Source organism: Vigna angularis, chromosome 6 (genome assembly GCF_016808095.1).
Source record: "Vigna angularis cultivar LongXiaoDou No.4 chromosome 6, ASM1680809v1, whole genome shotgun sequence".
NCBI classification, from domain to species: domain Eukaryota; kingdom Viridiplantae; phylum Streptophyta; class Magnoliopsida; order Fabales; family Fabaceae; genus Vigna; species Vigna angularis.
The window spans coordinates 35,379,090-35,405,796 of NC_068975.1; the positions used below are offsets into that span (position 1 = coordinate 35,379,090).

Below are 26,707 nucleotides of genomic sequence, written 5' to 3' on the forward strand. Positions count from 1 at the left end.
CTTTTGTCTGATCTTAAATCTTGAATATGGAGTATTTTGTTTCTGTATGATCTTGAATTTAAATGAGAGTATGCTTTTGTGTTGATATCTAAGTGTGATAGTTGTAAAATGTGATGTTGATTATGTTATGCCATTTGTATGTTATTAGTTGTTTATTTTTGTATTTTGGAAGGATTAGAAATTGTCTAACCGGCTCTGCCAGATTCAATTTCTTATTTCCCCAAACATTTTATTGCTTTCCTTATTTATTTTTATTGTATTTTGGAAGGATTAGAAGTTGTCTAACCGGCTCTGCCAGATTCAACTTCTTGTTTCCCCAAACTATTTATTGCTTTACTTATTTATTTTATTGCATTTTTGGAAGGATTAGAAGTTGTCTAACCGGCTCTGCCAGATTCAACTTCTTGTTTCTCCAGACATGTTAATGTTCGTGTTATTTAATTATATTGTATTTTTGGATGGATTAGAAGTTGTCTAACCGGCTCTGCCAGATTCAACTTCTTGTTTCCCCAGAAATTTTATTGTCTTATCTATTTTTTTATTGCATCTTTGTGGAAGGATGAGAAGTTGTCTAACCGGCTCTGCCAGATTCAACTTCTTGTTTCCCCTGAATTTTTATATTAATATTATTTTGATGGTAAGGGCAACTAATTATTTTTGTATGAATTTATAAATATACAAATGTTGAACTGGTGTTCTCTTGCGAAACTGTTTTATGACTTTTATTATATTGGGTGTTATAACTGAAACTGTTAAATTGTACATGTTGAGATGCGATGAATTTATTGAATGAGTTTGTTGGCTGAAATTGATCTTGTTGGAAGGCCTGGAGTAACGGTTCTGTAATTGCTTATATATGAGTATTAAATAGATATACCGATACTGTTTGAGGTTGTTGTGAGATGAAGTAAAAATATTAAAATTAGGCATTTTAGATTTAGAGCATAAGACAGCAAGGTAGATAAATTAAATAAATAAATTGATTAATTATTGAGGGCCTCCCTTTGTTGGTAGGATAGAGGAACCTTAAAAACCTGAGTTGGCACATCCCTGATCATAGAGCAGCCCTGGCCTGGTCCAGTCAGTTGTGACTAGTCATATGTGCTGACGTCGAAGGTGAGTTTGATGCGTTCAGACATCTGGGTCCTCTCCGGTGACCAATTGGAGTAAAGAAAAATCTCTACTAGGATGAAAATAAAATAAAACAAGTTGATTGTAGATGCATAATAAAACAACTACATCATGGTAAAAATTTCATATATATTTTATTTATTATTACATTGAGCCCAGACTTTAATATGTAGTTCCTACGATATGTTGATATATTTTGGTTGATCCATGATCTTTGTTTGGTGAAAATATGTTGAGTTATACTCGTTATGGGCAAAAATGAGTTTATAATATGAAGCATAATATATGGTAATATGTTTAATTTATTGATACCAAAACGGGTTATTATGAATTCTTGATTAAAGAATGAACATGATTGAGTTAGGTGGATAAGAGGGTATGAATTGTTGGTTTTATGAAATGTTGGAGTGGATATGAGAAATCATTACTTATGAAATGATGTTTACTACCGGGAGTAGTATGTTCGAGTTATACCATGAGAGTTTGGTATGAGCAAAGTAACACCTGAGGTTTATGAAAGCAGGCAGAAAGTGGTCTGACCATAAGGCTTTGACATAAACATATGATTCGTAAGTTATATAGAAGCAGGCAGAGAGGGGTCTGACCATAAGGCTTCAGAAAGTAAGACATAGTATATAAGTGAGGCTTAAGGAAGCAGGCAGAGAGCGGTCTGACCATAAGGCTTCATGAGTAAGCATGGTACACTTGTAAGATTTATGGAAATGGGAAAGATGACTTTGATAATGATGAATTAATGACATCGGAATAATGATATTTTATCAATTGCAGAAATACATGATTATAATATTTTTATTACAAGTTTAATGATTTTATGATAAGGGTGGCTTACCCTTATTTGTTTGTACTATGATCATATAACTCATGTTATATGTGATTAGATAATGTTGCAGATGCGGTTGAACAAGCTTAGAGATGAGAGAGATGCGGGGAAAAACTTTCAGGGGTTTTTGTAAAAAGAATAAATTTGTATTTGGAAGATTATGTTGTGTAAAACTTATAAGTTGAAATTTCAATGGTGAAGACTATATTGTTTAAAGTTTGTAAGTTTGGTATTGTACTTTGGATTAAATGAAATAAAGTTTGATTGTTTATAAGAGATATCAAATTAATTTAGTCTCTACTATCAGTAATACCCTTTAAATTAGTAGGGTGTTACATTTTGGTATCAGAGCAATGGTTTTCGAAAATATTTTGGGACTCTGGGGAGTGAAATTATTATTCTTAGTAAAATATCAATTGAGTTGATTCTTATTTTATTGGAAACTAGACTCAAAGAGCTTCAATTTGACTACTCATACGCATATTTTGGACTTCGGGAAGGGGTCTAACCGAGCTGGGGAAAACGTGACAGTTTTGCTATCCAGGGGCTAGCGTCCAACCTTAATTTTAGGTGTATTTTTTTTACAAGTTGCAACTTTTTGGAGTGAGTAGGTTGTGTTCTGCACTAGGAGAATATTTTGGGACCCTTTGGAGACTTTCCTACCATGTTTTAGGGCTGGAAAATGGTTTAGAATGGTCCATTGGTTGTTTATTATTGTTAAGTGCCAAGTGCATGGGTCCTTAGTTGTCTAAGGCATCTTCTTTTAATTCCAAATCAGATTTGGAGTTTTGGAGGAGAGTAGAGAGGTCCTTGGTGGGAGGTGAACGAAATCCTAAGTGTCCTAAGTGTGGAGGCTGACTTGGTCTAGCAAGGAGGAGAGGAGTTGCTCTCTTTGAAGAAGAGTTTAAGGTGTTTGAGCCTTCAAGAGGTAAGGGGAGCTAATCCTTCTTGTATATGATTTTTATCCATGTTATGATAATGAATATGAGTTATGAGTATGTTAAAATTTTGGTAATGGTAGTTATCTATTCACTTATATAAATTTAGTTTTTATGATTATAATTTTCTTATTTTCGAGTTAGTATGGTAAAAATTTTCTTTTAATTATTTTGACCGTTGGATTTAACTAAAATTTTAATATATGAATCCTAAGACCTATTTCTTCACTTTGACCGTTTGGATTTGTAATTAGAAGTCTGTACTTAGAGAAATAAATCCTGCATGTTTGAGTAAATTAATTACCCCTGTAGATATGTTACTTAGTCATCTCGGTAAAATATATATTATGACTCATTTGACCATTAGATCAACTTGAAAATTTTATATATGATTCCTAAGATATATTAATACACTTTGACCGATCGGATTTTTAATTGGAAGTCTATGGTTGGAGAAAATAATTTTTAAGTTTTGAAAAATCTGATGAACAATATATTTCTGTTCTTAAGTTATCATGGTAAAAATTTTATATATATTTCATTTACCGTTAGATTGACCCCAAAATTTAGTATGTAATTCATAAGACATATTAAGTCATTTTGACCGTTCAGATTTGAAATTAAATGTCTGTGCTTAGGAAAATTAGTTCCGCATTTTGAGTATAACCAAAAACCACTTAAAATTCTGCACCTGAGTTACCTCGGTAAAACCTCAATATCTATCTAGTTAACCGTTGGATCAACCTGAAATTTTAATATGTAGTTTATAACAAATAGTGAATTATTGTGACCATTCAGATTTGAAATCGGAGTTACAGATTTATAGATATTAATTTCGTAACTTCTCAGGGATTTCAATATTGCTTAATTTATGTTTTTGGATCATTTATACAAAATTGATGATTTCTGCCTCATTAACCGTTGGATTGGACTGAAAATCTTACCATATAATCTAAACATGTTGTTGATTAGTTTGATTGGTTCAGATTGTCGATAAATAATATGTTGAAAAAGGTAATTTGGTTAATTTGTGCTACTTTGATAAGTAGGCAGGATGAGATGATGAAGGAAGAGATAAAGAGAATGATATAAATCGGGCTACTTTGATAAGTAGGCAGATTAACTATACTGTGCTACTTTGTAAGTAGACAGTATTGTCTTGTTGCGCTACTTTGGTAAGTAGGCAGAAGATCTTGTTTCATGCTACTTTGGTAAGTAGGCAAATTAATTATACCGTACTGCTTTGGTAAGTAGACAATAATGTCTTGCGGTGCTACTTTGATAAGTAGAGAGAATAACTTGGTTTGTACTACTTTGGTAAGTAAGTCAGATGAGGTGAAGTTGTAACACTTTGATAAGTGGAATTTTAAATTTCAGAAGTTTATGAACTGTGTGAAATTTTATTTTAGAAGACTTGTGTTGTAATAAATCACTTAATATTTTGTTGGTGTTGAAAATTGTTAAAGAAAAGTTGTATATGTATTTTTGTGGAAAAATAAATTGTAACGCCTAAATTGGGGTATTACACTATTGGGTATCAGAGCAATGGTTTTCGAAAATCCATATCTCTTTTGTAAGTAATCTTTTGTTAAATAGTCTTTGTTTAAATAAATAATTTTCGAGGACGAAAATAAATGTTGTTGGGGAGATTGTAAGATCCTTGAAAATATTTGTTAGATACTAAAAAAAAAAAAAAAAAAAAATAGTCAATAGTAAATTGTGAATAGTAAATTGTGAATAGTAAAAAGTGAATAGTAAAAAAAAAATTATTTTTGGAAAGGATAAGTGTTACACGTAGCTTTGAGATCAGAATTCACCAATTTGCAAATAAAAAATTATTTTTGTAATAGTAAAATGAATAAAAAAATGAATAGTAAAAATGAATAGTAAAAATGAATAGTAAATTTTTTTACTATAAATAGCCAAGGGGGGAGGCTGGAAATTTACACCAAAATTCTAGAGAAATTGTGAGAGAAGAGAGTTGGAGTAAATTCTAGTTGAAGAGGGGAAATTCTGGAAGTTTCCGGAGAACGGTTTGAGAAGAGGAAACTAAGTCTGGAATAGAGGTAAGGGGAGCTAACTTTGAGTATTTCCCTTTGTATTATCTTGAGTCTTGAATATGCTATATTTTGCTTTTGTCTGATCTTAAATCTTGAATATGGAGTATTTTGTTTCTGTATGATCTTGAATTTAAATGAGAGTATGCTTTTGTGTTGATATCTAAGTGTGATAGTTGTAAAATGTGATGTTGATTATGTTATGCCATTTGTATGTTATTAGTTGTTTATTTTTGTATTTTGGAAGGATTAGAAATTGTCTAACCGGCTCTGCCAGATTCAATTTCTTATTTCCCCAAACATTTTATTGCTTTCCTTATTTATTTTTATTGTATTTTGGAAGGATTAGAAGTTGTCTAACCGGCTCTGCCAGATTCAACTTCTTGTTTCCCCAAACTATTTATTGCTTTACTTATTTATTTTATTGCATTTTTGGAAGGATTAGAAGTTGTCTAACCGGCTCTGCCAGATTCAACTTCTTGTTTCTCCAGACATGTTAATGTTCGTGTTATTTAATTATATTGTATTTTTGGATGGATTAGAAGTTGTCTAACCGGCTCTGCCAGATTCAACTTCTTGTTTCCCCAGAAATTTTATTGTCTTATCTATTTTTTTATTGCATCTTTGTGGAAGGATGAGAAGTTGTCTAACCGGCTCTGCCAGATTCAACTTCTTGTTTCCCCTGAATTTTTATATTAATATTATTTTGATGGTAAGGGCAACTAATTATTTTTGTATGAATTTATAAATATACAAATGTTGAACTGGTGTTCTCTTGCGAAACTGTTTTATGACTTTTATTATATTGGGTGTTATAACTGAAACTGTTAAATTGTACATGTTGAGATGCGATGAATTTATTGAATGAGTTTGTTGGCTGAAATTGATCTTGTTGGAAGGCCTGGAGTAACGGTTCTGTAATTGCTTATATATGAGTATTAAATAGATATACCGATACTGTTTGAGGTTGTTGTGAGATGAAGTAAAAATATTAAAATTAGGCATTTTAGATTTAGAGCATAAGACAGCAAGGTAGATAAATTAAATAAATAAATTGATTAATTATTGAGGGCCTCCCTTTGTTGGTAGGATAGAGGAACCTTAAAAACCTGAGTTGGCACATCCCTGATCATAGAGCAGCCCTGGCCTGGTCCAGTCAGTTGTGACTAGTCATATGTGCTGACGTCGAAGGTGAGTTTGATGCGTTCAGACATCTGGGTCCTCTCCGGTGACCAATTGGAGTAAAGAAAAATCTCTACTAGGATGAAAATAAAATAAAACAAGTTGATTGTAGATGCATAATAAAACAACTACATCATGGTAAAAATTTCATATATATTTTATTTATTATTACATTGAGCCCAGACTTTAATATGTAGTTCCTACGATATGTTGATATATTTTGGTTGATCCATGATCTTTGTTTGGTGAAAATATGTTGAGTTATACTCGTTATGGGCAAAAATGAGTTTATAATATGAAGCATAATATATGGTAATATGTTTAATTTATTGATACCAAAACGGGTTATTATGAATTCTTGATTAAAGAATGAACATGATTGAGTTAGGTGGATAAGAGGGTATGAATTGTTGGTTTTATGAAATGTTGGAGTGGATATGAGAAATCATTACTTATGAAATGATGTTTACTACCGGGAGTAGTATGTTCGAGTTATACCATGAGAGTTTGGTATGAGCAAAGTAACACCTGAGGTTTATGAAAGCAGGCAGAAAGTGGTCTGACCATAAGGCTTTGACATAAACATATGATTCGTAAGTTATATAGAAGCAGGCAGAGAGGGGTCTGACCATAAGGCTTCAGAAAGTAAGACATAGTATATAAGTGAGGCTTAAGGAAGCAGGCAGAGAGCGGTCTGACCATAAGGCTTCATGAGTAAGCATGGTACACTTGTAAGATTTATGGAAATGGGAAAGATGACTTTGATAATGATGAATTAATGACATCGGAATAATGATATTTTATCAATTGCAGAAATACATGATTATAATATTTTTATTACAAGTTTAATGATTTTATGATAAGGGTGGCTTACCCTTATTTGTTTGTACTATGATCATATAACTCATGTTATATGTGATTAGATAATGTTGCAGATGCGGTTGAACAAGCTTAGAGATGAGAGAGATGCGGGGAAAAACTTTCAGGGGTTTTTGTAAAAAGAATAAATTTGTATTTGGAAGATTATGTTGTGTAAAACTTATAAGTTGAAATTTCAATGGTGAAGACTATATTGTTTAAAGTTTGTAAGTTTGGTATTGTACTTTGGATTAAATGAAATAAAGTTTGATTGTTTATAAGAGATATCAAATTAATTTAGTCTCTACTATCAGTAATACCCTTTAAATTAGTAGGGTGTTACATACCCGACCGCCCGGCTTGGAATAGGAGGACGACCACCTGGAGTGCATAGGGAGAGACCCACCCGGCCTTCAACCTAGAGTGTGGAGCAGCGTCCGTCCGTCACCAAGCGTCTTGAAGATGAGAGAGCCCGTTCAACCCTTCTCAACGCATCCAACCTTCGGCCAAGAGGTAACCGCCCGTCCGGTCTTGGCCTGGTCTTCTTCAGTTCGTGGGATTCAGCGACGTCCGTCCGGTTTCGTCAGCTCCTAGTGCCCCAAGCGCCAAAGCCGCTCAATCTACTTCAGCTGGTGAGAAAGCGTCTGTCCGTCACCAAGCATCAGTCCGATCCATAGCAGTTTCATCGTTCATCCGCCAGCCTTTATCGTTCATGAATGTTTTAATAGAGTCACACAAGATCTGGTCAAAACAATAACTAATTAATTATCTAACCACAATTTATTTGATATGATTACTAACTTATGTAAGAGTAATTCCTCAGCTTAATAGTTAAGTTATAATGTATAAGAAAATGTATGAACTCAATATTTAAGTTATATAACGTATAATAATGTAATGCCTCCTCACGAGGATTATCCCCTACCAAATCACCTTACAAAATCTCATTTCAATTACTCATTCAATATTTCATGATGCTCACCGTCACAGGTTAAGAAATATAATCAATCTATAAAATGCAACATAAAAACAGTAAAATATAACAATTAATACAATTTTATATGAGGAAAATAACTAACATATGTATTGAAACATGTTTATAAAATACATCTCAAATATATATATATATATATATATATATATATATATATATATATATATATTAACTCCACAATTAAGTATAAATCATATTAAAATTGATATAACTAATAAATTGATTAATTGAATAAAATCTCACTTATACGGATGGTTAACTGCATTAAATTTTATTGGAGGAGAAAATGAATAAAATACTTTACATGTAAAATGAATATCATTGATATTATTATTGTTGTACACAGATAATTTCTCTGACCTAACAACTTTCTAAAACTATTGTTAAACAGTTTCTTTCTGTCGCTATCACATCGAAAATCCTTAACTCCTTAACTCTGCTTTACGTTTGTCCTGGAAAAAATCCAATGTTTTTCTCTTCTCATTGAATTCAACTACTATAAATGGGAACGAGAAATAACTGTTACTCTAGAGATAAAGAGTAAAAATAGGGTACTAAAATATATTTAATTAATTAATAAGGTATAGACGAGAAAGATAAAAATATGTGTCCAGAGTAAACATAAAAGAATATGATATGTATATATCTAAATTTATAAAATATTTAAAAGTTAACTAAGTCTTAATTTAATTATTATATCAGTACATTAAGTTACTTTTAGTTTTAGAAAAATTATAAAGTTAATGTGTAAAAATAAGATTATATATCAATTGTTTTGTTTTACTTATCATAATTTTGCGTCTGTTTTATATATCCTACTATATTCGATATTATATAAAATTTATATAATTACTTATTATTCATCAAAATTAAGTATAATTTTGTTAAACAGTTTTAATCATAATTAATTAATTTAATTCACTCTTACACTTTTATGAAATATTTTTTTATAAGTGAATAATATATTATTATTATTATTGATTTTGGATGATTCAAATCGAACAAAAATGTGAAATATAAAATAAAAAATCAATCCCAAAGGAGGAACTTCAATTTTTATTTTTATTTTTTGGATTTTGGATTTTTAGATTGAATTGCTGTATTAATAAAGTATGATCTGTCTCATGTCATTGGTTTGAGAAGAGAATTGAAGAGAAGAAGAAGAAAGATGATGCCGGAACAGTGGGTGTCTCCATGCGGAAATCAATGCACCAACAAATACTCTGCACTCACCCAAATTCCATGTATTCTCCATTCCCACATTCCAATTTCTTTTATTATTTCTTATTCACTTACATTGGCTAAACCATTGTTTCTGTTGTGTCATTGTAGGGCGAGTTTTCTGCAAGAAGGGGTGCAGTTCAGAGGAAGAGACATGGGACGAATGTGAGATCATTTTCATGTTTTTTTATTATCATTATTATTTTTCCTTCAAAATTTCTTATTATTCCTTTAAAATCTAGGTTATTGTTCTGTATATTGTGTTTCTGCATCAATGCTAGCCTAATACTTAGTATACAATTGGGTCCCTGAAAGTGGCCCGACCACTTGTGTTGCTTTCGATCCTCAAAGTGCACTTCTATACGAACTTGTCAACCTGTATATAATTTCATCCCTCAAAGTGCAATCTTTCAAGGGTCCGGAGCATCACAAATTTACTTTTTAGGGGACCACATAGTATAATAGCTCTCCAAAACAATGGAAGATTCGTTTTACTTTAACAATTTTTTAGGGGCATAATAATTGCTTGAGCGAAAGACTATACGTAGCAAATTTTAGGTTTTGAAGAATCATTATCTTTATCTGTAAAGTCGCTCAGTTCATATCAATCTTCTTCTTGGCATGTTCTGGTGAGAAGGAAGGATATGATTATTAGTGTATCTGTTTATAAGTTGATCTAAACGGAAGTTGAAGTTTGCCCGAAAAAACCAAAATCTTGCTTCTATGTTTAGCCTCTTGAGATGTGTGACCCACGCTTGAGTCCATTCCAACTTCAAACATGCTCTATGAAATCCCATAAACATTAATTTCTAGTAGACCATACCCTTAGGGAAACTACTTAAAACCTACTAAGCATGCATACTCCATTTAGTGAGTTGGTGTTTATTCTGCCCTTCCCCCGTCCATGAAGGGTCTAGAGTTCCTCTCATAAGCTCCTTGGCCTCTCCACCCCTGGAAGGGTTATGTGCACCTGGTCAGTTGGTTGGCCACCATAACTTTAGTTAAGTATCTTGGTTCCTTTGATCCTGTAGAAGGTTGTTTTTTGCTCTGTATACTTCGTTCCATGTTGCCTTAGGTTGTTCAGACGGTCCATTTACCGTTGTTATTTCCAGTCAGGATCATGGATTTTTTTTCAAAGTTTTAGATTGTAGTCATGGTTGTATAAAAAATTGATGTTCTTGAAATTGCAGTCCTGGACCAATTTTCAAAACCTTGGAATTTTTTTGTCCTGCAGAGTGTTTCCGGTTGCACCCAAAAACTGACCACGAGCTGGGAGAGCAACCCTACTTGTGTGTGAATAAATGTATCTGCTCTCAGTTCCATGAAAACTGTTGTATCCCATCCCCATATCTGTTCCATTTCCCTGTATGTGCCTCCGTTCATTACAAATTCAATGCAGAAACAGGAGCCTAGTCTTCATTAACTGACTGCATTAAACCTTGTTGTGAGGGCTGAAATGATGATTGTAGAAGTAGCTCTAGCAAGTTGGCAGAATTTGATTCTGATGTGTGAATGATAGATTATTGGTTAACCAGGTTTGGAATATTGCAATCTAATGTGTTACAAGGATCCTGTACTGAAGGACCAACAGTGGAGTGCTTATATTGATCGTTCCCCTGGTGCTGCTAGTTATTCAGCGGTATTTTCTTTTCTCCCATCCCGTGCTTCTTTTACATTTTTATTTCCCAAGTTGCCATTTTAGTATTTAGCAACATGCTATGTAGTTCATTTCTGGTTTGGTTCATCCTAACAAAACTCTCCTTTGATGGTTTCTCTTCTCACAACTCATAATTTTAATGGTAAATTTCAATTTAACCCCTTAGAAAAAATTTCTAAATCAAAATGTGTATCAACTTTAAAATTCCGTAATATATATCTATCAAGTTTCAAATGCATGCATTACAATGTACAATACCTTGGGATCTCCTTCCTCCAAGTTGAATGGAAGTCGCTAAAATCCAAGACGTGTTGAAGGTTTGGCTTCACAAACATAATGGTAGGAGAGGCTGACAGTTATGTGTAAAGTGTAGGCAAAATAGTGATCCAATACTCAATCAATTGTAGTTGTATTTAGTGGAACAGAAACCGAAGTATGCTAGAAATTGCAAATAGCTCTTCATTTTTAGTGACTTGTCTCAAGTTCTAATTTACTAAATTTCGTTTGAATTCATATTTATTCAACTTGAGCCCTATGAATGAAGTGTTTTCTTTTTCTCCTTTGGTCTTACATATCCTTGTGACTTGTTGCTAAACATAAATCCCTGAGTGCAAATGATAAACATAAATAGCATTCTATAAAGTCTTGTACGAATGCTACACTTTTTGTTTCATCCTACATTTTTGTGGATTAAAACTTTATCTGATTTTAATTTAAAGTTTCAGCTTTGGGTTTCATAGGAGCTACACAGCTATGTTACTTTCATTTTGGTCTGCGCTTACCAAATATTGAGCTACAACTGACTCTACTGCTTGATTTGTTTTACTTTAATGTGGTTAATTAGCCAGTCCAGATATTGTCAAATTGGCATTAAGTTAGACTATTGTCCAGTTTGAGTGATCTCATTTCATCTTTGAGAGATAGACAGATTTGGGAGGCCAACATTTTTCAAAATATTCTCTGTAGTCTGTGCATCATTTGTCCACATCTCCTCACCGTCACAGAAAACTCAGTACCCTTGATTCTTTCTGTGCATGTTCCCGTATATAAAATGATATCTCTCTGGTAAGTTGTTGGAGCACGAACATTAAACTTAACTAGACATTTAAAGTGTTGTGGCATTACCAAGTCAATGGAGATTTATTTTAAAAATGCATATTTGACTTTTTTCTTGCATATTTCATCATTCAAAATTCTATTATAGGAATGCTGGGTTGTGGGATTCACATCATTTGAGGAAAATCAAAACTTAGTTAGTAAATCTGCCCAGTTACTCTCACTTGCTACACCCTCATAGCTCTTAATGGCTTAAGATTAGTTATTGAATAGTTTTGTTTGGGAATTAATTATGGTTAATCTCTTCTGATACAGGAATGTTTTCATGCTTGTGTATCTGGTTGCGGTTACAAGGTCAGTATGATTTCAAGAACCTAAATTTTTATCATATTGTTGTGTATCCCCTTCAATGTATCAATATATTTCCTTCATGCCTTCAAGCAGTCATTTCACGTATTAAGTGTTACTGGAAGATGGTCAATTTAATATAGATAATCATTTTTTGAAGGTTAAAGTAATATAGGTTCTTGAACTATTTGTATTTTTTTAAACAAGTCTCTGTGTTTTGAAAGTGTGTAATTAGGTTCCTGAACTTTTAAATTATTCTGGGTCCTTGACCATACTGTCTTTAAGATTCCATTGAGTACATGTAACGTAATATAATATGATTAACTGACCCAATTGCTGTATATGTTGCATTATGCAGTTTGACGTGAAAAAAGAGAAAGTTGATGAAGTTACTCCTAACGGGCGTCCAAAGCCTGCCCCAGTTGAGAAGCCGAGGCCACAACCCGAAGAACCAATTGACATGTCTGAGGACATCCTTGGTACTTCTGCATAGTGAAAACTGACAAACAACCTTAGTCTTACAAAACACACACAGAAAACATGATAACCATTCTTTTACAGGCTACATTTTGTTAGGAATTCATTTTTGCATTCATCCATTGTATCGGTATGATTTTAAGGGCAAGTGTGACTGTCAATGCCTTTCTTTAATTGAGATTTCAGAAACTTCATGTCATGTGAAAAGAGGGATATGAAAATTTTGGTAGCTGGATGGATAACCATATGTTTACTGTGTCTTTCATGGTGTTATTATACTTTTTTATTAGGAGCAAATTAGCGAGGAATAGAAATTGAATTTAAAGAAACAAAAAGGAAAAAGATAGAAGATAAATATATTGGATAGAAATAAGGAATGAAATAGAAAAAGGTATCTTCGCATAATCAGATGGGTGGAAAAGAGTGCAAAGAAAATAAAATTTTTACATGAAAAATATCTTATATTAGTAAAGATTTAATTTTTATTCTATTATTTTTCATAAATAAATTTTATATTAATTAAATTTGTTTATAAAAAATGATTTAATTGTTAAAGATATCAAAACGAAAAAAGAAATAGAGATGTTATTCTCCTGTCATTGCATGCTAATTTCAGGAAAAGTGCCTTTTTTTTGGGTCTCACATTTTATTTTTATTTTTCCTCTCAAATATAGAGCAAAAGTTGTTATTTTTTAATTTCATTTTCTTTCTTTTATTTTTCTTCTAACTCATTTTTAACCAAACACGAGGGTAAAAGAAAACTTTTCAGCTACCTTTCGTTATCTCTCTGATGGGAAAAATGGGTTTTGTGCTTAGCAACTTAGAATTCTTCTTCATGGTACATTGCACTGACATTTCAGTATCCTAAAAATTGCTTAGTGACATAAATTAGATTTTTTATGAAAACTAATTTTCATAGTTGCTACTTAATGAATGCATTATTGACTAACAAAATTTGAATTACGGTGTTTACTTCCCATAATCCTCTTGAATGCATTCTTGAAACTTAGTTACACTAGATTAGCTCAGATGTCTCCATCTTGTTACTAATTTTATTTATTAAAGTTTAAGCATCATGTAATGTCAATATTTTAAATTTCTATACTCAATCAATTATAAATGACGATTCATATGATTTTTGAAAGAAAAAAAACATATAAAGGTTAACAATTCTTTTATATATGATCGTTTCTATCAAATACAATTGCTAATTGAGCTCCAACTTGTCATTATTTTCTGTTCCACAGAATTAGTTTAACCATCTGAAATGTAGCTTTGAAATTATGAAAAAAGAAATACCAAAACAAGTAACAAATCTATACAGCTGCCTAAGATTAACGAGATAGATTATGTTTAGGTAAATAAATTTCTTTTTTAAATGTCTAATATAATCCAACCAAATTATAAAATGGGTTGGGTTTGATCCAAAATTCATTAAAACAAAAGAACAAGAGATTGTTGCTGCCCAGGATCGAACTGGGGACCTTTAGTGTGTAAGACTAACGTGATAACCACTACACCACAGCAACTGACTTGTTATGTATATAAATTAATATAAAGTTATTAATTGAAAACTTGAAAAAGGTCTTCGGTAGTGTTTGCAAAGTAATGATTTCAATCATTTAAATTAATTGCATCAACCACTTCATTAATCATAATGAAATCACAGTAACAAACGCTAATGTCTTCTTTTAAAACACTTAGTTTAAATTTGTTCAAGTTTATAAATTAAAGTAGATCTTCCCTTTCTAATCAATAAATCTCTACCAGATTCATAATTTATCTAAATTTTGACCAGTAACAAATCTAATGTGCTAAAAATTGTATTGCTAACACTCCCAACTGATTCATTCTTCAAGAGGTAGACATAAATTGTTCTAAAATCTTATTCCATATTCAATCTATATCTTAATAAATTATATTTACATTAAAATCCGAATACATTTAATTAGATGAAATTGGTTTGATTTTTTATTTTGTTTTAGTTTAACTTATATCATTAAATCTCTATTAATTCATTTCGAATAAAATTGGCATTTCAGGAGCTATTAATCATGATAAATTCAAATTAAGTTTTTAAATTAATTTAGTTTTTTTATTATTAAAAAAAATAAGATAATTTTTATGATTAAATTGTTAATCTTAAAATAGAAGGTAATCATATTTATGCATTGTTTTTTTTTCTCATTGCTTGATTATGTATGCTTCCAACTTTTTTGTCGTTTCAATATCTTTTGTGTCCGTCTATTTTTAATATAATTAATTTATTATTTACTGAATTTTTTATTAATAATTTGTGATGAACAAAACTCGTTTTTAATATAATGATTAATGATGTTGTAGTTGAGAACGTATCGGTCAAAATTAAGGATGCTCCAATCCAAGCCAACCCAACAACACTTTAATTGTACTTAGAAAAAGATACCTTACAAATCAAATTCAACCCAAACCAATAAAAAATTATCGTAACCAAATTATTCTTTAGCATGCACATTAACATTGAAATTTACTTAAAAATACCATCCAATTAACAGGATTGGATTCCTAACAATATAGATATGTTGAAACAGAATGAGAGTAACTTGGATTAGTATAATTATAAAATAGATTTCAATATTTGGATTTGTGTTCTCCAAATGGTTTATTACTGAGCTCTACTACCCAAAAAAACCTCAGGTCAATTGCTACAAGGTTGTCATAACGTGACTAGTTCAAAGGCACAGCATGTGTGTGTGTGTGTGAGTGTGAGAGAGAGAGGGAGGAGAGATGTGTGCATAAGAATTGAAGGAGGAAATCCCAAAACAATGTTTTGCACAATTGTGGGCTAATGAACAAAGAACTTGCTATTTGGGTCAAAAACTATATTAGATTGTTGTGTTGCACAGAAAATTGTGAAAAGTTGAGACATCACAAAAGAGGGAGGAGTGGATGATCTATTGAGCTTTACTGGACTTTCTCTTCATTCTGCTAAAAGGTCCAATTGTTCGATCCATGATGTACATGTAAATGACCTGGCTCCAAGATCTGTAGCATGATAAGCTATCATAAAACTCTGGAGCAATCTCCTTCACCAGATGAAGCTTGTTTCCAGGAATTCTTGGGAAATCATGGTGTTCATTGTGGTAGCCCACATGCCAAGTGAGGTAATTCAGAGGTCCATAGTAAGAATATGTTTCCTGATCAGGATTGAACACATAATGCTCTGAAATGAAGTGGCCAGCCATTGGATGCATCCCACCACCAAGAAATGTAGAAAGAATCAAATAAGCAAGCGATTTCCAGCCAAAAAAGTAAACCATTGAGACATCAAGTCCAATCTGAACAGAGAAGTTCACGAACTCCCAACAGCCAGGAGGCTTTGGCTTAAGAAAGAGAGGTCTAAGTGCATAAAAGAATAGCTGTAAAAACACCCAAATGGTTTTTGCAACAACGTTTTTCACAAGATGAACTTCGGTAAGACTAGGGATATCCATGTCAACACCATCTACACCTTGGAACCGGTGGTGCTCCAAGTGATACTTCTGGAAAGTAACAGACATGGGAACACCTATAGGGAGGTTCGCAAATATCCCTAACCAACGGTTCAAGGATGGAGATGAGAAGGCCAGGTTGTGACTCAGCTCATGGATAGCCAAAAACAGATTGTGGTTCAGAAATGACCCAAAAAAGTATGCTACTAAACATATCTTCACCCACCCAGCATCTTTAAGCAAAACACCGGTAGCAAGCTGAAGCAAAACAACTCCACTAATCTGCAACACCACAAGTTAGAAACATTATTAATACCATCCACCTAAACACATTTCAAATCCATATCCCAATCTAATAGCATGCACTGCACACATATCGAAGAGATACCATTTAACAATAGTACACAGCCACTTCTTATAATAAATTGTCAATTCACTAACGGTTAACGAGTTTACATTGCAATCGAATCAAAAGTGTACGTGATAAGTTTGTAGAATTTTACATTGATTGCCTTCAAAGTCATACCTACCAATATTTCAGATTAGTTGACAATGTAAGTTTTCACAGTATCAAATTCACCTTTTTTATTTATTTATTTTGAACAGGAATGAATTGGGGAACTCGGGTTTTCTCAAGAGATCTAAGTCTCATATAGATATAACAACCACATCAATGTAGGATTATGTTCAGCAGAGGCTCAATCTCAGATACAAACATTGTGAAACCAATCGAAATAAGTTAGGAATCCGCCAGCCACATAGGCAATGCCAAGAGAGAAAAAGACAGGAGAAACATTAGATTGGGAAAAATGAAAGAAAATAGATAAGAAAGCAAACAACAGATATTGCGAGCATTGAATAAAAAGGATGACGACAACCCAAAAGCCAAAAACAGATACAACAACAGCATTGGGGAAATGGAAAGGAACCCAGAAAAGAAAAGAGCGAGATTGGAATGAAAAACGGGAAAAGGCGAAACCTTGAAGAAAGCGGAGTAGTCGGGGCCAAAGAGTTGCTTGATTTGAGGGTATTTGGAGAGGATCTGACGACGTCGTGAGGCATGGGGTTCGTCGGTGTAGGACCAGAAGAAGCCCCCGGCTACGACACCTTCTTGATCATCTCCTTTACCCATTTTTTTTTCACCCTCTTTCTCTCTCTCTCTCTTTGATATCTCTTTTTCTCTCTGACTGTAGATGGAAGAACAACGCATATATTTATACGAGGAATGGGAAGGAAACTGGAAAATGGCTAAGAATAGAGGGAACAGACATAACCATTTGTTTGCCCGACACTACAGGCTGGAAAATCAGAGGACTGCCCTGGATTGGATGTAATGTAATGTAACCCAATTAACAAATCTATTTTTGAAATTAACCTTTTCTAAACCTGGTGGGTTATTATTCCTCAATGTTCTTCATCACACGCTTTTCCACCACCATATCAAATTTCAAAATTCATGCGCATATTTAACTTTAAATACCTTCTACCCTTCTTCAACGGCTACAACTATCATGGATTTCAATACCCATTAGTTTAATAAATCTTAATTATTAATAATTTAATTTATTTAATATGTTCGAGATCCAGACCACTTTTTAAATCTTATATTATTGCTAACTCAGTTTTCTTTTATGATTTTTAATTTACAAGGTGTTTTTTATTTTACTGGTACATTAAGTGATAGAAATTAAAACTTATTAAACAAGGTACAAAATTTATGCGCCTATAAAACACGTTTTTAGATTATCGTGAGAAAAAAGCAAACAAATAAATTGATATGATGAGATTAATGAAGGTTCTTAATTATATCTTTTATCAACAAGGCTTGAATATGAGATTTTGTTTAAAGATTCAAATAAAGTATCACCTGTAACAATATAATGTTACCATATATAAACATTTCCTTTCCTCAAATATATACATACACACACACATATATATATATATATATATATATATATATATATATATATATATATATATATATATATATATATAACGTACTGTTTTATTTGAATAAAATGCACCAAAAATAAAATATTCATGTTTACTTTTCAATCATATCTATGTTTACTGGAACCTTTTTTTAAAAAAAATATTATTTAATGCACCAATTGTTTCTGAAGGCACCAGTTCATAAGCTAAAATAAGTAATTGAAAAGAATAAAAGTTAGGAATTGGGATGCTCAAAGTAAAATTGAAATTCGGAAGAAATGAAATAAAATAATTTCTTTGTACTTATTTGATCGGATCAAAGCTAAAATAATATATATATATATATATATATATATATATATATATATATATATATATATATATATATATATATATATATATATATATATATACACACACAAACACGAAAGTGGCTAGTTTACTCTCCACTATATGATTATTCTTTCTAATTTTCATTTATTTGGAAGCATCTAATATGTTTTACTTTCCTTCGGTTTATCAAGCTTTTCACAAAGAAGGGGGAATATGCTTTAGAATATTTCGCCTTGCCTTCTTAATGTTCTTAATATGTACAATAACATGTCCAAAATGAGTGGTTTTACATCCAGAAGTTGTGGTTCTAGCTTGCTTCAATAACAAACGAACACTTGTCCAACAGATGGACAATAATTTTATCTCTTATAATTATAATATAAAAAAAAAAAAAACTTGCCGCAGGGCAGCTGCTATGAATCAGAAGAGCAGTTGGGCTCAAATTTCGTGGAAATTTCTTGCTTTTGAACACCCACTTTTTTACAAACTCTTTATTGTCTATTAGTTTAAATTTTATGAAAATTACAAAACAATTTGTGGATCTGACAAGCCTTTCTCTCATGATTTTATAGTTTCAGACAAAATGCAATTAATGGTGGAATGAATGCATTAAAGGATGTGTTGGTACAATACTAGTGAAGAGAATTGAATCACATTATAGATACTGATTTTGCTCCATTCAAAACTAAATAGGTGGGATCCATGGAAAATATACTGTTTTGAGACACGGAATATGGAAACAGATCTCTTCTGAACAAGCAATTGAATCTGTACAGGATATACAAAGACAAATGAGCACATACTCATCTTCACCACCAACCCGCAGTAAACTCAGGGTTGGAAACTTTTTTGCAAGACGTGGGAAGCAACACTGCGACTCTATAGACTAAATTTACCAAATGACATTCCGAGTTTATGTTACTAAATTGAAAGGAACTGCCCCTCCAACACCAGAGACACTGATTAAAACCACTCATCTTAGATGAGAGTCATAAGTGTCAAAAAGAGAGTCTGGAATGATCAAAGGCAACTTATCTATGTACATGAAAAGCCTTTTAAGATTCTCTCTTGTCACTGTTGCCATGTCTACAACATCCCTACCATCAGTGAACACCCAGAGATCGCCTGAGTTTACTCTCTTGAGACTGTCACGGCAAAAGGGGCATGACTGTGATCTTGTTCTCCTGCAAAACATCGCAAATACAATGATGTAATTTTGAACTGAACAACAGAACACTCAACCAAAGCACGTACTGGCAGGTAAAATGATGTAAAATAAAATTTCGTGTAGTTAGACACGATGTACAAACATTAAGACCTTATTTACTTGAATGAATTTGAAGGAGAGTAATTGAGGGGATTTGAGAGAATTTGAAGAGAAATTTTTTTGTTGTTTATTTGAGTGAATTTGGAGGTAAATGAGGATGAATTTGAAAGTAAATTTTTTTAATTTGTCACGTCAATCAAATCCTGCACTAATTCTCACAAATTTCACTTCCAAATTCATTCTCACTTACCTCCAAATTCACTCAAATAAACAACAAAAAAATTTATCTTCAAATCCCCTCAATTACTCTCTCCCAAATCTCTTCAAGTCAACAAGGCCTAAATGAGAATCTGACCACAAGTATGGAGATTTGGTTAAAGAATTAACGAGAGAAAGTCATGTCACACCATAAAAATTAAAAGAGGATTGGAAGAACCATACATAATCTAAGGTGTGGTGAAAGGAGAAATCTTTGGATGAGAAGGAGAACTCTTTCTCCGAATTTCAGCTCAATTTCACTAAATCAATCAAATCAGTCTTCGGGTTTGTAAAACTTGATGCTTGCTTCTTTCTTGCATCAAAAGTTTTGACTAAGGTATGAGATAGCAATGATTGTCACTGACCAGTGTAAAGCTTGTTTGTTGTATATATGATTGGCTGTAAATGGGGGACATAACACTTCCCTATGCACTTTTTTCAGTTGCAAATAAAACACCTCGTGACTGAACACTCTTAGAAGATCTCCCAAACACTAAACCAGATTCCTAGATGTGCCTGGTACGAATTCACTTTCAATCCATATGAAGAGTTTAATGAATTTACTTCAGCACATGAAAGGCACTCGTTGAACAATCAAGTTACCACAATCTTTGAATCCTCTTTTCAGAATTGAAAAGGTTAAAGCCTAACAAAAAAACAACAGTACACAAAAAGATTCTTAACCTCCTCTCTTTATTACTGAAAACTCGTTACAAGCCAAGAACCAAGGTATACAACTACTCTTCCAAAGGAGACTACTCCTTTCCACTGGAATCAGTCCAGTTTTACAACAATAGTCCCCTCTCTACCTAAAGGAGTTTTACTTATAGAGAAAACTGAACTAACTAACTCTCCAAACCTCCTGTTGCTACCCTTTTACCCCTTTCTTTTCCTTCTATAATACAACTTTAGTCCCTTTTCCCTTGAAGTTTGTTGCTCTGACTTGATACTAAAATACAACATTGAAGGTTTCACAAAAATGTTTCCCTAAAGCAATTAAAAAAAAAAACAAATTATCCCTAAAGCGCAAGGTGCAAGATACATGTATATTACTTGGATGGCTTCCCAGTTAGGCACAATACAGAGACCCATTTCATTTTTATTCAAAACATAATACATTACATTTTCCCACCAATTTCAGCACCAGCAACATATCAGAAGAAAAAATATAATACTTGTGGATAACTGGAATTAGAAATCAGGGTCCACCCTCCTATCCCATGAAACATCCAAATAGGAAAAAACTGTCGAAAAACCATAGCATACAAAATTAACTTCTTCACCTGAAGAAATGCAGAGAATACAGGACCATGTAATATTTGGTAAAAAGGCAGTAGTCCATAAACACGTAACCTAGCACTATTTTTACAACTATTGATGTTTACCATAGCTAATGCAATATTGAAATCATAAAGTTCTTTAAAAAACTAATCAAAAGGTAACAGTAAAAACTTGCAGACACCAAAAAATGCACATCTATGGGACAGTGAGATACAAAATAAATAATAATAACATTAATCTGCCACGTGTAAAAAAACATTTTAAATCAAAAAGATAAATAAGTGTTAAACTATCACATAAAATATAAGCATGCATACAGAAGAATAGAAAAACATAAAAAAAAAAATGAGTGAATGTGCCTGTTAGTTCAAGTGGTGGCCAACATTTTGAAATTAAAACCTGAAAGTTTTTAACGGCTGAGTTTTGCCAAATACAATGTCTTAAATCAAGTAATTGCTAAGAGCACCTTTGCTATGAGGCATAATCACCCTTAAATTCAAGTAGCTGAACCTCATAGAAGAAGGTATTGGACCCTTTCCATACAATGCCTTTGCACCTTTTGGTGTCTTCAACATTTTCGCTCTTTAATTCTACCTATCACAATAGTCTAGTGGACTGTAGAACTAATTGGTTGGGGTCTTAGCTTGTATAGAACCAAATATGAGTATCTGATGCAGTACAAAGACAGAGGTAGCCTTTCTTTAAAAAAAGATACCAGTATGACAGTATAAATAATTAAAATGTGTACATTCATAACTAAAATAAAATTTATTCACACCTAATCTGTTTGAACGCACAGTACATGTATCACATATTAAAATGAATTTAATATTCATAGGAAGTCCATTCATTTACTCTTAGCATACTCAAAGAACCATTTCCGTTCTCTAAAACCTCACTGAAAATTTTTCTTCTACATTTAGCAACTTCATTGTATATCTCCTCCTAAATTCAACATGATCATCCGGTCCCAACTTATACTAGTGCACTTTCCCTCTTCCAAGTTCCTGCGTAATAACTTTTAGGTTGACCAGTACTCTGAGGGCTACATGCATACTAACAATGCAAATTCAAGTTTACTATATTAGTATTAGTATCAGTTATGAATACGATACAAATACATCACTTCTGATATATCAATACATCATAAACTAAGAAACTATGAATATAGAATATAACCAGCTTTCACAGCTACCTATTATAGACATAACAGCTGCAACCAACTTCTCTTTAATTCATTCCCATATCTGCTACTTTTTAATTGAATACTTATATTAAGAGCAATAACAGAATAATGAGAATTGAAAATCCCTACCTATATACAGACACATACAAATGCATATAGTGCCTGTTATGGCATCACATCCGCAGACACAGAATTCTAAAACCAGGTCACTGGTGGTCAGATTGATTCTAGATATTTATTGTGTATCCAGAAATAGGGATAATAAAAGAAATAATTTTTCAAAGAAGGTTGGCTAAAAATTTATCGTAAAAACAGTAGCTTTGCTCAGCAGATAATGGAATACTGCAATCTTTTTTTAGGTTGTGTATTTTTATCATTACACCAAAACGGGGGAGTCAAATGAGATGAAAATCTCAAGTAAGGTTCGGGCAGAGGTTCTTTGAACCAAATGACAACCATAACAGAGGTCAGCTCAATATGAAGGAAATTATGTGGAAGCTCTGCTATTCTATTACACTACTTGCAAAGGCTGCTATGGAAGAAACCATTACTTAACATCGTCAAACAATTATGGTCGAAGCAAACTGAGCAAATCCAAAATCTACAAAAAAACCAAGCAGATTCGACAAATTACAGTTTATAGAAGTGACACTTTATGCAACACAGCTCTAATTAGTAGGCATGAAACTAAAAGAACCAAACAAAAAGCTACCATAAAACATTTTCCAAGAGAAGTAGAGAGAACCTAGAAGTAGAAGAAACAGCCTCACAATTTCATACTTCTTAACATGAACAATTCATGACCATAAACGACGAAATGTGAGCATCAGCAAGAGAAAGTACCATTCGTGGTAACATTTCAGGCACATGACATGGTTGCAGTCGGGTAACACAATCTTACTGTTCATCTCCATGCATATTCCACATTCCTCTTCCCTTTCAATGTCTATATCCGAAGGCTGCCTGTGCTCATCTTCATCTCTTTTCCGATACCTCTCCAAGCATACAGCCTTCTGTTTTTTGTCCTCTGTATCAGTTACACCTTTTTGCAGTTGCAACAATGAGGGATATATGACCGCTGATCAATGCAGAAATTCAGTACATCAGCGATTCAAATAGAATAAATGCAAATAAACTTGCTAGTTATTACATAAAAAGGTATAAATATACCATAGAATTCTCTAATACTTGCTTTCCTTTCATGGGTAGACATGGTAGTTGTCCCATCTACATAAACCTGAAGCGAGAGGAAAATTTGTCAGTTGTCACCTTGACCAAATTTCTGAGTTTAATACGAACATCCAAAACCCAAAACGCCTTGGACCATACCTTGTATATTAGGATTCTTAACAATCCTAGGGCCCCGGCAAGATTGCAATCTGTCCATTGTACCAAAAAGAGAAATAGGTGTGCTGCCATACTGTATGACATTCTCATTTGAAGGCATGCACCGTCATATTCCCTTGGAAAATCTGATGCCCTGCACACCCAATTGCGTGTAAAGTGATAAATATAAGCAAGAAGAATGGCTGGCGACATGGAAAAAAAATGCAACGTTCCATTGGACACCATTCAGAACTCAAGTATGTTATCTGTAGCCTGTCTAGACAAGTTTCTCTAAAGGCTCATCATAAACACAACAAACTTCAAAATACTGAATCAAAAAAGAAAACACAAACACACACACACACAAGCAACTAGGCAGCATGGCGCTGTCGCAGAAAAAGATAATGCACTGCATATCAGATGTCAGGAAGAAATAAATCGTGATAAAAAATAATCGTGCATTGTTTGATTGTCAACCAAATCACTCAAGAGACCATCCAACCCCTGCCAAAGGGACAAAATGCCACACATATGACTGGAGAAAAATATTGTCACTATAGACACAAACAAGACAAATAAACGAAACAGTGAAAGCAATAACAAATTCTCTTCTCGTAACCACACAAATCCAGCATAACGAAAGCCCAGATTGTCAAAGTTTTGGGCACAATATACAGGACGAAACAGTAAAATACAGTCATTTAGAAAATTAAAAACCAGAAGTTACTCGTAAATATAATGTCACTAACAAGCAAACAAGCCAGATGAAGAACTCCACCAAAGGTTTCCCTGTTTGTTAGGTCCGGGTTCCTGAAGTACTAAAATTTCCACAAGTGCAGATAACGGAAATTGTAAATTACATGAACGATGTATTTGCAGCAAAATTAAATGCTCAATATTTTTATTTACGAAAATTGACGGTTGACTGAGAAGGAAAGCAAAAATCAGAGGATAAACCCCAGAGAATCATTCCCTATACCAAAATAAACTTCACTCGTGATCATGATCCAATTATGAAAAAAAATATAAAAAAACACTATTTTTCAGAAAAGATAAATGAAGGGTGTCTGAGTCTACCATATTAAAAAAATGCAAACTTGATCACAACAACGTGTTTTTCTTAAAGGGGTGCGAAAAATTGAAATGAAAGGATGAATGAAAGGAAAAAAGAAAAAAGAAAAACTGACAGGGTATTGGCATGGTGAATATCAGCTTCAAGCAGTTTCAGAGAGTCCTTGAAAGACCTTCCCATGGAAGCTATGTACATAACTCTCTCACAATTCCGAACAAGATTCTAAACCCAACTCCTAAACCAAAACCCACTACAAATTTTCATGCGTTCTCTCTCTCAACTCCACTATAGCCACGTTCACAGTGTCACACACACTCTTCTTCAAAGCCATCACCAAAACCTTTCGGTAGGACACGTGGCACAACTACCTCAAATATTATTCTTAGTTGTGTTATTATTATTGTTAATTTATTATTATATAATTACTAATTAAATAATTCTTATCCACTTTACCTTATTTGTTGGCTTTGATAGCTTTCCCTCTACGCACCACTGATGGCTACGCATCCCATCCCTTCTTCTTTCCCCCATTTATACATATTTATTTACATTTTTGCCATCACTTTTTTTTTTCATTTTCTTTCCTTTTTTTTTCTTCTCTTTTCATGTTAGTAATTACTTTTATGAGTTTCTCATGCATAAATTCCTTTTTATCAAGTAAAAATCCTAAGGTTTGAAGGTGGTCTTTCAAATTTATTATTAAAAATGTATGAATCTGACCTTAAGATAGAATCTTTTTAATATTTTATCTAAATACGAGCTTACTCTTAAGTCTAAGTTTGTTTATTAATTAAACAGATCAATTTAATTAAATATTTATCAAGTTGAACTCAAATCATTCGTAAGCAGTTTGACAGACAAAGTTATCTTTCAATGTGTAGACATATTGATGAATATTTTTTTAGTTTATTCAAACACACATATAGGTTTAAATTTAGTTCTGGAAAAGTTTATTTTAAAAGGATTTAATTTTTTTATCATATATGATTATTAATCAAACATAATAATCATGTCATATAAAATAGCAAATAATCTAGACTTATAAGTTCCAACCATTTAAACTTGTTAATCTTCGTCCGGGGCATTATGTTCATTCTCTCTGTACAAAAAGAAAATCGTAAATAAGTTGTAAAAGAAATTTCTATGTTTGTGGTTAAACAATGCTTGAAAGGTCTATACTTTTATCTTCAAGAATTTATTTTTGAAAATTTAAAATTCTGTACATTAATTTATTCTTTTATCTCTAAAATTCGTTTTATTTTAAAAAATAAAAAATGAAAGTCACATACTTGTACTTTTTTAAGAATCATATTTACTAATATAAAATTACAGAAGCTTCATCAATTGACAAAATTAATTTATAAGTGTTTTTCTATGGCGCATTAAGTTAAAATTTAAAAGGATTAAAATAAGATATTACTATTACTTTCCAATTTTCTTGAGGGCATTTTTGTAAGTCTGCCTGTTTCAAAAGGTCGCAATTGGCGTCTGTCTTTAATTGTAATTTACCTTCTTGTTTTTCATTTTGGAGGATTGGAATGAAACAATTCATTTGTTCCCTTTTTTTAAGCTTTTGGATTTTTATTTTATTTTTTCTGATTTGTAAATACCTTTTTAAACAATTTATGAACTTATATAAATAATTTTTGAAAGGCTTCTTTTATGTTACAGGTTTCTTTATATTAGGTATATTACTTGTACAACTTTTAATTAAAGATTTTTTTAATCACCGTTTAACCCATTGATTATTATATCACATGCCTTTCTCTTTTTTATTTTCATCTCTCTTTATTGTAAAATAATAAATTGCATAAATTCA

General features: G+C 32.4%; 3 protein-coding genes and 1 non-coding gene across 6 annotated transcripts; 1 reads left to right on the plus strand and 3 right to left on the minus strand.

Annotated features, from left to right (window-relative positions):
* The first annotated feature begins 9,113 nt into the window (after positions 1-9,113).
* Positions 9,114-13,021, plus strand: LOC108342147 (uncharacterized). The gene is made up of 5 exons (XM_017579862.2): positions 9,114-9,245; positions 9,334-9,387; positions 10,758-10,861; positions 12,251-12,289; positions 12,642-13,021. The coding sequence occupies exons 1-5, from the start codon at positions 9,170-9,172 to the stop codon at positions 12,774-12,776; spliced, it is 408 nt and encodes a 135-aa protein (XP_017435351.1). The 5' UTR covers positions 9,114-9,169; the 3' UTR covers positions 12,777-13,021.
* A 1,195-nt stretch (positions 13,022-14,216) lies between these two features.
* Positions 14,217-14,289, minus strand: TRNAV-UAC (transfer RNA valine (anticodon UAC)). The gene has a single exon. It is a non-coding gene; the product is annotated as a tRNA-Val (tRNA).
* Positions 14,290-15,591: 1,302 nt separating this feature from the next.
* LOC108341878 (sphingolipid delta(4)-desaturase DES1-like) lies at positions 15,592-17,663 on the minus strand. The gene is made up of 2 exons (XM_017579540.2): positions 17,210-17,663; positions 15,592-16,512 (listed from the first exon to the last, which is right to left on the minus strand). Exons 1-2 carry the CDS (start codon positions 17,438-17,440, stop codon positions 15,694-15,696), a joined length of 1,050 nt encoding a protein of 349 aa, XP_017435029.1. The 5' UTR covers positions 17,441-17,663; the 3' UTR covers positions 15,592-15,693.
* Positions 17,664-19,156: 1,493 nt separating this feature from the next.
* On the minus strand, positions 19,157-25,222 carry LOC108343352 (E3 ubiquitin-protein ligase AIRP2). 3 transcript variants are annotated; one of them, XM_052878863.1, is made up of 6 exons: positions 25,004-25,198; positions 24,566-24,634; positions 23,820-23,970; positions 23,661-23,727; positions 23,334-23,568; positions 19,157-19,682 (listed from the first exon to the last, which is right to left on the minus strand). In XM_052878863.1, the coding sequence occupies exons 3-6, from the start codon at positions 23,925-23,927 to the stop codon at positions 19,472-19,474; spliced, it is 621 nt and encodes a 206-aa protein (XP_052734823.1). In that variant the 5' UTR covers positions 23,928-23,970; positions 24,566-24,634; positions 25,004-25,198; the 3' UTR covers positions 19,157-19,471. The 3 variants fall into 3 exon arrangements, with proteins under 3 accessions (XP_052734823.1, XP_017437070.1, XP_017437072.1); XM_017581581.2 differs by lacking the exon at positions 24,566-24,634 and having other exon boundaries at positions 25,004-25,214; XM_017581583.2 differs by lacking the exons at positions 19,157-19,682; positions 24,566-24,634 and adding an exon at positions 19,690-23,091 and having other exon boundaries at positions 25,004-25,222.
* Positions 25,223-26,707: the final 1,485 nt, after the last annotated feature.

What these genes read in the sequence shown, in the direction of transcription:
- LOC108342147 (XM_017579862.2), top strand. Translation starts at nt 9,170, where the DNA reads ATGATGCCGGAACAGTGGGTGTCTCCATGCGGAAATCAATGCACCAAC. An exon ending in GTGCTGCTAGTTATTCAGCG is followed by an intron (nt 10,862 to 12,250) that starts GTATTTTCTTTT and finishes CTTCTGATACAG; the next exon opens with GAATGTTTTCATGCTTGTGT. An exon ending in TATCTGGTTGCGGTTACAAG is followed by an intron (nt 12,290 to 12,641) that starts GTCAGTATGATT and finishes TGCATTATGCAG; the next exon opens with TTTGACGTGAAAAAAGAGAA.
- LOC108343352 (XM_017581581.2), bottom strand. Translation starts at nt 25,083, where the DNA reads ATGTACATAGCTTCCATGGGAAGGTCTTTCAAGGACTCTCTGAAACTG. An exon ending in AAGTATTAGAGAATTCTATG is followed by an intron (nt 23,569 to 23,660) that starts GTATATTTATAC and finishes TGCATTGATCAG; the next exon opens with CGGTCATATATCCCTCATTG. An exon ending in CTGAAATGTTACCACGAATG is followed by an intron (nt 19,683 to 23,333) that starts GTACTTTCTCTT and finishes GATGTTTTGCAG; the next exon opens with GAGAACAAGATCACAGTCAT.
- LOC108341878 (XM_017579540.2), bottom strand. Translation starts at nt 17,440, where the DNA reads ATGCGTTGTTCTTCCATCTACAGTCAGAGAGAAAAAGAGATATCAAAG. An exon ending in ACTACTCCGCTTTCTTCAAG is followed by an intron (nt 16,513 to 17,209) that starts GTTTCGCCTTTT and finishes GTGGTGTTGCAG; the next exon opens with ATTAGTGGAGTTGTTTTGCT.